The 14,273-nt window shown below is 35.9% G+C and overlaps 1 protein-coding gene across 1 annotated transcript in view; it reads right to left on the reverse strand.

Annotated features, from left to right (window-relative positions):
* Nucleotides 1–4,719: 4,719 nt before the first annotated feature.
* The window catches only part of OTOG (otogelin), a 105,119-nt gene continuing 95,565 nt past the window's right edge, over nt 4,720–14,273 (reverse strand). Inside the window, exons 52-56 of the mRNA XM_068685161.1 lie at nt 14,086–14,190; nt 13,547–13,666; nt 11,957–12,002; nt 7,571–7,650; nt 4,720–6,298 (exon numbers count right to left, since the gene is read on the reverse strand). Coding sequence (XP_068541262.1) covers nt 6,098–6,298; nt 7,571–7,650; nt 11,957–12,002; nt 13,547–13,666; nt 14,086–14,190 — 552 coding nt within the window. The 3' untranslated portion in view covers nt 4,720–6,097. The remainder of the gene's footprint in view (nt 6,299–7,570; nt 7,651–11,956; nt 12,003–13,546; nt 13,667–14,085; nt 14,191–14,273) is intronic.

Below are 14,273 nucleotides of genomic sequence, written 5' to 3' on the forward strand. Positions count from 1 at the left end.
GTCTTCGTCCAGCCCCTTCCCCAGTTCAGTAAAATAAAAATGAAAAGTCAACATGGAGCTCAATAGGGAACTTGGTCCAGAAGAGACTGGGAGGATTAAAAGCAAGTGATCAAGAGCAGGCATACTCATGACATTAAGCATTACTCCAGCTATTCTGCCTTTGATGTTTCATGCTTAAGATCAGACTTCTGCATTATTAATCAAAAAGAAATCTTAATAAAGTGCTTAGGCTCTGCTATAAGTTGTTTTTTTTTTTTTCTCCCCTCCTTCCAGTCTTCTACTATACAAAGCACATTTTTTGACAAATCTCACATACTCAGTTTATGAACAAAAACCAGTCTTTAAAAAACCAAACACCAAAATGGATGGTCCTTTCAAGCATGTAACTGAGGTCTGAATCTGCTCCTTGGTGACCATATCAATGAAATGGTCAGTAAAGGCCTGGGTACAGAAAAGCCCTCCTGCTACCTAGAACTCAATTCCAGACACCCTGAAGAGCTAGAGCACAAAGACACTTAGTAAACAGGTTTCATAACTTTATGAAAAGTCACATTAGCTTAAACACATTGGAAAACACAAGTTGAGAATGCAAGATTGCAAATAATTTCTCAAGATTCAAGACAACACCTACACAACAAAAGGCTGCTGAAACAGAAGTTCTTTAAACTTCACTCACCTCGGAGATCTCTTTCAGCTAGTACAACACCTTGTGATGGTGATAAATGCATCGCATCTTAACAAACACAGTTGAACAGGTAATGAATACACCTAGCTGTACCTTCCCATCTTGAAGATTTGGCATCAATGACATCTTTCATGGATGACGTCTTTCTTCAGCTCTATAGACACAGGTACAGTTTAGGTACAGTTGTCATAATAAATGAGTATAGTTAAAGACATACAGGAAAAACTACAGAAAGCACATTACATTATATTCAGGTTTACGTGATTCAAGTATTTTCATTCCTCACCACCCATCAGGAGGGCAGATAAGATACTCCATATATACTATGAGACTGACTTATGAGTCTACCACGCTGCCTTGGGCCATTAAGGGTGAATTTCATTCCATCTAATTTTAATGACCTAAAAATAAGGTGCCTAACTACATCTTGCCATCCAAGTTCTCTCTACAGCAAAAAGGAAAGTTGGTACATCTGTAGGATGATTCACTAAATCCATCTTAGACCCTTTTTTTAGGGTGGGATGAGTCATTCCCTGGAAGCATCTCTCTTTATTTGGTGATGGATGGAGCCTGGACAACTGAGTTAATTCAGATATCTATTTTTTTAAACAGCTGAAGTCAGCTGACACGATCAAAGCCTCAGTCAAAAGTCTGCACAGAAAGCAGACCTGAGGGGATGACAGTTTGTCAGGTACAATTTCTAAAGAGGTTAGATGTCTTCATCACACTGAGAGGGGATTTTTCCCCAAAATCACCATCTGCATAGCAGCTGTTACCTCATTTTAATTATTCATGGATAGCCACTTGCACTGGGGAGAGAGATGATGATGTGGGCAGAGATAAAAGTAAAGATGATTGTTTTTGAATGTTATTTGTCTGACTTCATGGACTGCATACTTGCAAGGCCATCTGAGGAGAATCAAGTTATTTAACTTGTGACTAACAGTTCACATTAAACTGCAGACCAACAGATGCCAATATTCTAGGTTAATCAATTTACCAGGCAGCAGTATCACTAATTACAGAAAGCATTACTCAAGAGGCTGTTACTCTGAGACCAGATCATGTACTAATAACCCAGACAATGAGAGTTTAGATAGCACAATTGATATCATTATATTTCTTTTTAAAAGGCCTTTCTTAATGGCCAGTATTCATCATACTCAAAGTTCCAGCTGCCAAATCATTTATATTGTCCTGTGATTCATGGCTGAGTAAGCTTGCTCGAGGTAATGCAAGTAAAGTATTTTAAAGGAGGTACCAATGAGCAATCAGCACCACAACAAACAAGCAATGTTTTCACATGCAAGTCACTGATTAAATGTTAAACAGAAAGTTCTTTTTTATTATGCTAGAGATCAAGAAGAAAATAAAACCAAAAAAGGGTCCACTGCCTACCTTTTCATTTGTTTCCCTTGTTCAGGACAAACAACTTTCCAGCACACCTAGTTGTATCTGTCAGGAGCCAAAAAACTGTTAAGAAATCATTTGTTTAGAGCAATTGCTTGAGCTTCATTTCTGAGTTAAAGCTAAATTAAGCTGACTCTAGAAGTCCATTTCTGCAGATAGCCTTAAAAATCAAAGCTCTACAAGAGAACCAGAGGACGCTAGGGGCTGGCAACTGTCCTCCCATAGCACCTACCACAGCTCCAGACTTAGAGAAGCAAGTTAGCCTGCTCTCCCACCAAGACTGACTTCTCCTAGAAGATTTAAGAACCTAAGAAGCTACACCAAATTAAGAAGCTACACCAACAAGCTAGTAAAATTCAGTACAGTTTTAAAAGCAGACTTCACAACACCAGCAACATTTTCATTTACTTACTGCTTTCACCTCTTGAAGTTAGCTTTTATTGCACGTTACCTTCTCAAATCTTTCTCCCACAGGATGAACCAACCCTGAGGAAAGCCCTTAAAACCCCCACCACAGCCTCCTAAGGCCACACTCCTTCTCTCCCCAGCTTTACAGCCCCCTGGCCCCATATCAACAGTCCACTCATTTGCTTCCAAAAATAGGGTTAGCTCAAGAAAGTAACCCCACACACAGCACCCTCTGTTCTTCTCTTGATCACAACACAGCACCCACCACCTCCACCCTTTTTGTGGCATCAGAAACAGGCTTCAGTTAGTGTAGATCAGCATTTTGGGAAGAGCCAGGCCCAGCAGTGTGCTCTGCTTGAGCCTTTGTCCTCATTGCTATCCCAGCAGTCACCTGCTGAGGTGGCTCGCCAAACTTCCTAGTATCTGCTGGATAGACACCTGGTGGATTAGTTTTTTGTTATTGTTTTTGTTGTGGGTTTTTTTGGTTTTTTTTTGTTTGTTTTTTTTCTTTTTGAAGTCCAGTACCCCTCTCTACAGAATCACTTGGTACCAATGCACAGTGCTGCTCCCACCCAGAGGCAAGGCAAGGCTACAGCCAAGGTGGAAAGCTCTGTGGGTGGAAAGCCCAGTGGCAGGTGCAGTTAGCCTGGAAAGCACAGGCATCACTTTCCTGGAGCAGTCCAAAAGCTCGGAGGGTGCATGCACACCTCCTGATGAAACCTTCCTCAAGTGCACTGCTAGCAGGGCTGTGCAGGCCTGCCCACAGCAAAGGCAGCCCATGTCTTTTAAAGCCAAGCTTGCTTTTTCTTTATTATTTTCTTTTATTTTATTTTTTCTGTTAGATCCCTAAGTAGACACTGTTCCTCTACAAAATATTACGGGGCATTTTTGCTGAATTCACTGGAGGACCCAGCTACGGTTTCATCTCTGAATAGCATGCAGCACCCTGCTGTAACAACTGTAACAATGCAGTATGTTGCTGTAGCAATACTTTTAGAAAGTGGTTTTCCTTCCACTGACTTTTTTACGTGCCAAATGCAGGATTAACTTTCATCACTATGCGAACTTATGTAGAGGCTTCGGTATTTTGTTACAGTCAAGTGCTTCCTTGCCTTTAAGAATAATACAGCCAAGACTAATATCATGATGGTAGAATAGGTTTATCCTAAAGAGCAAAATTTCGGTGCTATATATCTTTTAAATTTCACCTACATAACCAAACAGAAGGCAATTGACTTGTAAGAAAGAAAATTAAAGTTGTTCTAGGACACAGATTTTGGTGCAATCCAAGTGCCTCCTGCAGGGAAGGTCAGATGAAATCCACAGCAAGTTACGGTCTCTTTGGCTTCTGAAGATGTGGAAGTGTGAATAAGGCCAAATCCTTCTCCATCTGAGTTGCTTTGTGCAAACAGAGAGTAAGGTAAATACACAAGAAGGGCTTGGATTGCTTTGAACTTACCACAGACAGACAGGCTAAGCATCTGTGAAGGAATTCAACACCAATCAGGGGATAAAAGTGGCTTCCTCTGTCATAGGCAGTCTGGATCTTTCCTCCTGTTTCTCTCGGCATAAGCCTAATGTTTACAAAACCAGAAGTAGAGACTTAACACAATGTTTATTATTTTACTCCCGAAGTAGAAGCATATCAGTGTTTGATTATAGTTACTGGATATGCCACACTCTTCTTCCTCTTCTCACTGCATGACAGAAACCAGTATTAACTTGCTCTTAAAACCACAAGTTGAAAGTCTGGAACTTAAATGGCTTTTGAAGTAACTGCCTTGTGCTGCTGGAAGCAATGAGCATTTTCACATTAGCATGAGGGGCAAGAGCAGGGAACATGGCCTCAGCCGAGAGTAGCATCGCTGTGTTAATTCCTGTCTTGTTCAGTCCCTTAATATGGTGCTTGGCACTTTGCACTGAAAACCATCTTGCCTGAAAGCAAAAGAAACTGCTTTCTATTAATTCCTCCCCTCTTGGATGACATCTGCCAGCTGGTATAAAGGGCAGCTGAAGTTCACCTTTGCAAATACAAAAGCTGGCATTTTAGGCACTTGAAGACTTAGCTCGGCTCAATGTCTTGTAAATAGCACTTACTTTTCTGCTCCTCAGTTTGTAGTTTTCTGAAGCATATGCGCTGCTGAAAAGCAAATTAGTACACATCATGCATGGAATCACATGACTGTAAGCTGCTACAACAATGACAGCAAAATTAATTGTAACAAAATAAGACTCCCTGGTGTTTATTAGATATTGTAAGAATGCAATGTACAGTATACAAAATTAGTATCAAAACTGTTCATGGCTGATTTTAACAACACATTTTTCTTTGGATTAACTGCACACAAACAACTTTCAAACAAGTTACGCCAGGAATTATTTTTATATTTTAGGGCCTTAAGCATGTATCACTGCTATCTTCAGTTTTGATCTACAAAATTAAAGCAACTGAATTTTCGCTGCGTCTTGGCATTAGTGAGGAAAGAAAAGGACAGCAACATTAATTTAGAGGAGAAAAAGTATTAGTTCATTACAACAAAACGTTAATTAAGTTCATAAACAAAATTGCTTTTGAAATTCCAAACCTTACAATTGTACATTGTCAATATCAAACACTTGACATAAGAAGTTGCATTCTCATATGGATGACAAAGATTTTCAACTTACATTTTTCTTTAGACAGATTCATAAACCTGGTTTTGTTTTTTTCCTAATGAATTTTCACATCTTTAGTATCAGTGTAAAACAAGGTTCATTCTGCTAAAGAAACAGTTTAAATATGGTGCATTTCATAAGATAACTGTGTTCATTTAAAATATTATCTATATAAAGGAGTGTAAAGTGGTTTTTGTTTGTTAAATCACTGTATTGTCAGTTCATTACATACCGTCTAGCAAAAAGAAAAAGTTACTACTAATGACTAACCTAAAGCAGTCCATCTGTCCCACACATCGCATGTTGGCCATAATGATTTTCAATACAGTATAAAATACACTACAAAAGCTGAAATTATTACCAGGGAATATTACATACAGCCATTAGTATTGATAATGTTTCCCTGATTGAAAAAAAATATATATAAAATAAAATAAAAAAAAAATCTGTAACTTAATTTCCCATTCATATTCAGCTTTGCTATAGGAAGATGATTTAAACTGAAAATTCTCATATTGTCCAAACATTTTTTCTTAATAGACATTGAATGTATTTTCACAATTACAATACATTCAAAATAATAGATTGCTGCCAGATAGCAGGAATGGGTGCATGAAAAAGACAGAGAACAATGGGATGGTGTGCTTTCTCTTGTGGTGTGTCAAACGTAAATCACATTTTAAGCTGGCACACATCACCAAAAGTCTTAAAACAATCCCTGTGAAAGAAACAGGAAGACAAACCACAATAAAAACAGTGCAAAGCCATTCTTTAGGAATTTGGAAGAGTCCAAAAATATTTTTGTTCCTTTATCTTTTAACATTAAGCTACTAAAATTCAGTGGGTTGGATGTTTTATTTTTTATAGATAAAGTATTCAAATTATCTTATGCTGGGAACAGCTGGGCTTGCTGTTTTCTTTCCTTGTATTTATTTATTCTTAAGACCACTGGCAAGAACAGTCTGTAGGCTCTTGGATTGTATAGCTGACCCAGGTTGAATTACTGGTGCAATACAATTGCACAGTTCGTCTCTGTAGTCCAAGCTCCCTGCAGCATTTGCAGAATCTTGCGTATGTGTTGATGTTGTAGTTATAAATGCTTGCAGATGGGCACTTTCCATCACAAGAAACAATGTTCACCTGGTAACAAATATGAAGAATAACTGGCAAATTTAAGCAATTATGAAAGAAAGTTAGAAGAGTCTAAAGAAATTAAGCATCCAAATCCAACTGCAAAGCAATTAAAAATGTGGGAATATTTATTCTAGCCCCCTACAAAACTCCACTACATTTGAATAATAAACACTAAAATATGTTGCCTGGATAGGCTTCGATTGTTATGTTATTGAGCTTAGTGATGACTTTCCATTTCCTCTTCAATAACACAGCAGGTTTTCACTATTAATAGACACACAGAAACAATTTGGGGTTTGAATTTTCAAGTATTCATATTGACCTTGACTTGAACGTAACACTGAATGTTCCAACAATAATTCTCTGGAATTAATTTCAGTGGTATACCAATGCAGTATACTGGCAACGATAATATATTATTGGAAGAAAATAAAGAAACAATCCTTTGGAAAGCCAAGGATTGTTATTATTAATTATACACAAAAACTAATACAGATTGTAACAGAATCAGGCACAGAAACTGATATTTTTTTCAAGCTCAATAGTCAGGTTTTGCAATGTTTGATGCATTTCTTATTGCTGAAACTAAATTTTCTGGCTGCACAACAGTTCACCCGAGAAAATGTACTCAGTGTCATTTTGCAGGTTACAGCTGTTTCCCTATACTCTTCCATTACAGCTTTTTCAGGTGCTCTCAGACATCTCACACCAGACATCTGCACTGTTCTTGCTGCTCACACTGTCTTACTGCCCAGCAGGACGTTGTTGGTGTCTTCCTACCATAAATCATTCAGCAGACATACAGATAATCTCATTCTTCTTACACATTTCAACATTATTCTGCTGCTGTCTAAAGACAAATTTCTGGACCCACAATTATTTTCTTGTTGGCATTTAAATACCTTCCCTACACAGACAGAAAGTTAAACACATCTACTGTAGTTTTAGCTCTATACTGTTGGCAAGTGTCTGTCATATCCAAGTTAATTTGGATATAATTGCACTGTAGGGTGAACTAAGAGCTTGGATTTGCACTAAAGTAACATGAGCCTAATGCATTCAAAAGCAGGAGTTACATCCTCATCTATTTTATTATTTGAAAATATGATTGCTGAGAATATAGGGAAACATTTAAACAGTTCTATGAAGCACAGAGACTTCCATCTCTGGAAGAAAAAGAGATGCAGACAATACCACTGTGGAATTTTTGTCCTCCTTCTTCCTTTTTCTTATTTTTTTTCTGTCTATTAAAAGAAATTGTGATAATTGTTTACTTACTGGCGTGTTACTCCTGCAGTCATTCTTGCGAATAGTCATCCGAACAGTCACCTTTTTACAGAATTTTCCATCTTCCTTGCCTGCAAAACAGGCATTGATTGAAAAATATCAGTTCAAAACTCTAAACATTTCAGAGGCAAGAACATTCCTGAATGTTTTATGGGGTCAAGAGGCAAAGAAGAATACACCCAATACCATCAATAAATACACAAATCTTCTTTGACAAAGTGACATTTGCTATACGATCCATTTAAGTGAAAACATTCTTTTAAAACATTCTATTTCATGCATTAAGGTATCTGTCTCGTTGTATCTCCAATAACAGTTCTAAAAGGTTCATTCTTCATTCAGAAGCTTTTTAAAAGTAAGCCCCCCGTACCTTTCATAAAATTTTGTAAAACTGATCAACCACTTTGGTGAGATAGCTTGTTAAAAATGAATAAAATGTATTTTCTATTAAATAACTGTAACAAACATTAATAGTAATTACTGAATTCCAGTTGTATAAATACTTTTTCAAATGGACACAACACTAGGATCTGTAGAAAACTAGACCCCGGGGGGAACGACGACTTTGTATTTCTGTACACCTCTATTCAACAAGAAAAAGAACACAAGTAAACAATATAAAATGTTTTATTTACATTTTCATTACCATTATGCCCACATTTTTTTCTCACAAAAGTATGTACAAAGTATGTGGATGAAATAAAAACAATAAAAAATAATTCGTGAAATAAAGTAAAACAATTAAACTTGATTTAAGGAGAAAATCCTGGGCATTGTGATGAAAAGCAACAAAGGTCAGTCCAAGGTTCAGTTGTTAGAGGTCAGAAAGCAGAGTATCTTCTTTAGATGATCCTCTGCATGCTGAAGAAAACACATCACATTGAAGATCTGTAAGAAAACCAAACCATTCATTCCATTATACCTGCTTCCACAGTTCCATGGATTTTACACACTATGATGCAGTCCCACATGACTTTCCACTTACTGAACTGCATTTTCTTTCAGCCAAGAAATCCAAAGATGTCTACAAAAGGTGAATAATGTTAGCTCCCAAAAAGGACAATGAAAGACTTACTGGTTTGACCAATATCTAACACTGAACTGTGACAGAGGTTTATTACATCTTAATGCTCAATATCCAGTTCCCTATTTTAATTGCTTTCGAACTTCCCTAAAATAAGCTTTTCTTTTTTTTTTTTTTTTTTTTTCTTTTTAAACAACATAAGAGTCTGCTACCGACTCTGGCATAGCAGAAGTTTCTAGAATATGAAAGAAAGGACAGCAATGAATCTGCTTGGAAGCAAATAAAAATCTACAGTCGGAAATAGCTGGCTATTGCTTAACTATTATTGAATGATGTTTGCTTAAGGAAAAATAAATTGAGAAAAGAAGAAAAAATTGCTTTTGAAAATAAGAATACTCACCATTGTTTTGTGTTTCTCACAGTCTTATACATGTTCTTTCTTCTTTTATACAATGTGTAGGATGGGGAATTAAGTGCAACTGTGGCTATGATGTCATCTGGGCTACAGTGAAAGTACATCACATCTCATAAAGCAATAAATATATGAAGTATTTCCATGTATGTACTTTAATGTCCAGTGGCTTTTAATGAGCTCTACAAATGGTGTACTTTGCCCTGAACAGTCTTACAAAGCATGCGAGCATCATATATTGGCCACGTTATAATGAGATTCTTTTTCACGTTCTGCATGGTCAAAAATCCTTGTGTTTTTTTGTGTCAACTCACAACACCCCTGTCACTTGAACTCATGTCAGTATGAAGGGGCAATCTAGACTTCAGAGTAGTATTCCTAGAGTCAGGAGTGAAATTTAATGAAGGATGCATCACTCACTGTACAAAAAAATGTACAACATCACAGTCAACGTTATTTCTCTTCTAGAAACATGGAGAGGTGTTTTCACAAAATAAATGCCAAAACAACTGCATTCATACCATGTTACAACTGCAAAAGTTATTATGCTTGATTAAAAAGAACAAAGAAAATCTCAGATTTTCATGGAGTAAACACAGGCTTGCTATTTTCAGTATACTGTCCTAACTATGACAGGGAAGGGAAAGAGCTACCTCTACTGAATATGCCACTGGAAGCAAAACTATATGCTACAGCATTTGCAAAAACACCATGTATTAAATAAGCTGCAACAAGCAGAGCTATTAGTCTCTATGTTCTACAGCATTGTAAACATAATGGAATTAGCTTACATTTTTTAAATACAGCAATTTTACACATGCAGCAAGCTAAAGACTACACAGGTGTTTACTACCAACAGTATATTGTTGGCTAACAACAATGCACTGCCCACACAGTGCAAAATGAAAAACCAAACCAAACCACAAAGTGAGTCATTCCAAACCATGAGCAAGTTGTACTACACTGCAGCTTTTGGCAGAACTGGACAACATAAAGCCTGATGCTCCTATCAGGGAGTACATTGTTGAAAATCAACAATGATGCTGTTTGGGTTGATCCTACTTATTTACAGAAAATGTACCTGTGTTACAGCTAGCATAGGCTGTAGGAGTGACTGGGCTAACAAGGAATGGGAGGAACATTGACACTGAAGAACCTGGTAAGAATATTACATATTGAACAGTGTGTTACAGAGTATTCCCTATCACTGTGAAACATTTTGGAGCTATTGGATTTCAACATACTTGAGAAATGAATTCATCCTATAAAAGTCTATATTACTTGCATTGCATAGTGTCAAAACCAGGAAGAATTCAAACATACTGCTTAGGATTAGATTGAGGGCCGATTATTTTTAGTTCTTTAACTGGTTCAATCACAGATGTCTTCTAAAAAGTTATTTCTAACATTAGCATAACTAAGACAATCTGGTACCCTAAATTCAAGTTGTTCTTTTGGTCTGAAAGAAAGAAATAGTGTTTTATTTTATTTTATTTTTTAACAGTGAGCAGTGCAGGTAAAAACTCTCTGGATTTTCAAGGAACTCCTGGGGCTTACACAGAGAACTTCATTTTAAAAATTAAAGCAAAAAATCACAACTCTTTCTAATGATAAAATGAAAAAGAAAAGGTCAAAAGAAAATGACATGCTGATGTGTTCTCATAAAATGTCTCACACAAATTACAACTGACTGATAGCTCTCATGCCAGATTTGTTTTGAGTCAGACTCAACTACATGATTCACTGACCATGCTATCTATAAAGAGCTGTGAAATCAATGACGTAAATGTACTTGTAAATGCAAATTGCAGAAGTCACTGGGTATTTTTAAGTGTTTAATTGTATTCTGTGGTGCATGTCCTCCATTAATAATTTTATTTTGTCTTCAATAATTAAGTGTGATTATGATCTTTCTCTAAATACAGAAGCAGTATCTTCTGCCTTGCTGAAGAGGAGCTTAATAGATTTTAAACCATCTTAATAAAAATTTATCCAGAAACTGGTTTATATGGCCGCTAAGTCATTGAACAATAATGTCATGTAATCTCAAAAACTAATCTCAAAGAGCCAATGCAGAATCGGCTACAGAACTAGCAACAAGTGCTTATAACACAGGTCCATTAGAGTGAAAAAATCATGAAGATATTACCATTCTCTCATAGTGACAGGGAACAGAAAAAAAAAAAAAGAAAAAAAAAAAAAAGAAGAAAAAAAAAGAACAGATCTTCCACAGTTCCAAGAACTTTTGTACTAAAATGTGTAATAAGTTCTTAGCTCACGGTGTATCTTAAGAATTAGCATATTTATAACATATTCTGTAGAGAATTATCTTATTTTTTTCCAGAGCACCTTTACTAGCTCTCATAGATGTCAAAACACATCTTTGTAATCAAGTAAAAGTGGATTTTTTTCTTTATAAGTTATTTTAAAAGTTTCCTGAAAGCTTTTAAATTATGTTTATAAACAGAACCCAAGATAATACTACAATTAGTTAAGTATTTATGGCATTAACTTACAAACTGCATAGATCAATCTCCATTTTTTCTCAAATACAAATAAATTCATGTAACTGAAGCATGTTTTAAGGCACCTTCCAAAACAAAGTAGCTTTTACTATATTAAATGCAGTAATTAGTATTTTGAGGAGACTTACATGGGAACTACACCATTCTTAAGGTAGCAATGTTAGTGACTTTGACAGCCACAATCTGTATCAGTGTAGTAAAACCGTCAATGTTAAATCATTTTTTTTCCGGTTTAACTCCATTAGCTTCACTAGTATTCACATAAGTGAGACTGAAAAGAACACGTCCTTTGAGATTAGCGAGATCAGAATCAAGCTTCCATGCAGTAAAGCATCAAACTTATTTCTAAGGTAAAAACCAATCAGACAGACCTGTTTTGATGAGTGGAAAATTGTGAATTTCATTTAATCACTTACATGTTTTGCAGCATCCTTCCAGGAATGGTACAACATAGCCTCCAACCTGACCAAGATACAAATAAAAAAGAGAGGAAAAAACACTTTTTTTTTTTTTTTTTTTTTTTTTCCAAATATTCATTCCTACATATCTGCACTACTAGAAAAATCTTCCAGATCAACTCCGCAATTTATGGTTACATCTTTATAACTTTATTCAGGCAAATGCAACACACCAGTGCACTGATGAAGGCTTACATGTAAATGAACTAACTTGCCAGTTTTAAATACGAATCAGTTATTAAGTAGCTCTCAGTGAATACCACTATACATCATTAGCTAGCAAAATGCCAGATTTGGAAAGGGAATTACTTAGTTAAGGTTGACACCATGGTACTTAGAACAAAACCTTGATTTCTTGCAGAGGCTATATCAGCAATCACAAAAAAAATGATTCTGAATTCTAAACAGGTCTCATCTAAATGAGAGGCCATTTTCTTCTCATTATGGAGTGTCATGGCTGTCTTCTGTGCTGTAGCATTAAGCACTTGACAGGGTACTGCAAGAAGAATATCCGTAGCCTTAAAACTCTCATGGGATTACATTGAAGAGTCCAATTTTTGATGTCCATCTCAGTATCTCAAGCCATGATGATCACTTTGCTTTAACTCTTCACCATGTCTTTCCTATCTTTCCTATGCAGATTAAAGAATAAGGGTTTATTGTGCCTCAAATGACAGCTATTCAGCATTTTTTTTTTTTTTTTTTTTTATGTATCTACGATATTGCAACAAAGAAGCAACAAACTTTGTACTTAGCTACTAGGTCCCAGCAGCACATGTTACTGGGTTCTGGGACAGGAACAAATGTGAGAAACTTTTATTTTATTTTTTATTTGCCTAGAACAGAAAAAAAAAAAAAAACATTTAAGCCAGCTGTGTGACTGAGACTCTGAAGAACCAACGCATTTTTATCAATGAGGAAGAACTACAGCTACCTAGTTATTTTAGAATTGTTCCTTGCTTGTGTACTATCATTCATTAAGGAAAGTATCCTCCCACCTGCATGAAAACGTTGAACTAATCAGAAGAATATGAGATATTCTTCCTGCATACATTTGCTGCCACTTAGTCTAACCTCATTTTACAAATTCAAAGCAAAAGAACCTTTGCTTTTCCTGCAAAACTAGTTCACTAGTCTCACTGTTGAAAAGATTTTTCTGATATTTGGACAATCTTTCATTTTCTTCAATGTTTTTGACCATCATGATAAATCAAATTGCCATACACCAAAGTCAGTTATAAAGATGTTATTCAACCCAGAAAATCTTCCAAGTTCAGACAGCTGCTTAAGGAACTATCTTGATATTACACACCTCCAGGAAAATATAAAATATTTTCTGAGAATAAAAATTGGCCTCTTCATCTGTGTAACTGGGCAGTCTGGTGGCACACTATACATGTATAGGTAGAACTTTTCATCTTCAAAGATCAGGCACTGCACGAATGTGTAATTTCTCCTTCTTGAGGTAAGAAAGTATTCGGTCAATGTTAATCTTTTCATGCAATCATAAATCATAGGTGGAATGTAAACGATGTATTAAGCACTGACCTTCACACATTCTGTTTCGTTAAAGGGTGGGCAGCCAATTGAAGATGCAACTAGAACTGGTTCTATTGCTGTGTTAATGCATTCATATCTGATGCAGTTTGAAATCCAGATAGTACCAGGCTGTTAAAATTGAAAAACAGAATCTTTACACAGTACTTCAGGAAAAACAATACTACGAATATTCATTATACAATGCCACTGAATGCAATTTTGTCTGTAAGACTTGCAAAACATGATTTAGATGCACCTTGAAATTCTGTTTAAGTACAAAGCTTAAAGTCCACTAAATCATGTAAACAGCTTATAAAATAGTCAGGTTTACTATTATTCTCTGGTATATCAAAATCCTTTAGTCCTCATAGACAGCTATATGATTGACTCTCCAAAAAACAATGTTGTATAAATGCAGAGCTATTCCTAGTATTTGACCAAATACAGCTCTTACTTGAACAATTTATACAGCAATGTATGTAGATTGTTACAAGATTTTTTTCTCTACTTCTGAATATTTTGACAGAATAAGACATTTACAAATTTACCTTAAAACTGGCAACTGTTCCATTGTTGAAAGTGTGAAGACATGACATGTTCTTACAGCTACCACAGCAAGTTGTTAAGTCTTTTGGAGGTTGATAGACTTGGTTCTGCCAAAATCAAATATATTAATCCTTGTATGACACCATTGTGCAATTTGACATTTTATTAGTGTAATGGGAAGATTTATTAT

The sequence above is a fragment of the Anas acuta genome, chromosome 5, assembly GCF_963932015.1.
Source record: "Anas acuta chromosome 5, bAnaAcu1.1, whole genome shotgun sequence".
Classification (NCBI taxonomy): Eukaryota; Metazoa; Chordata; class Aves; order Anseriformes; family Anatidae; genus Anas; species Anas acuta.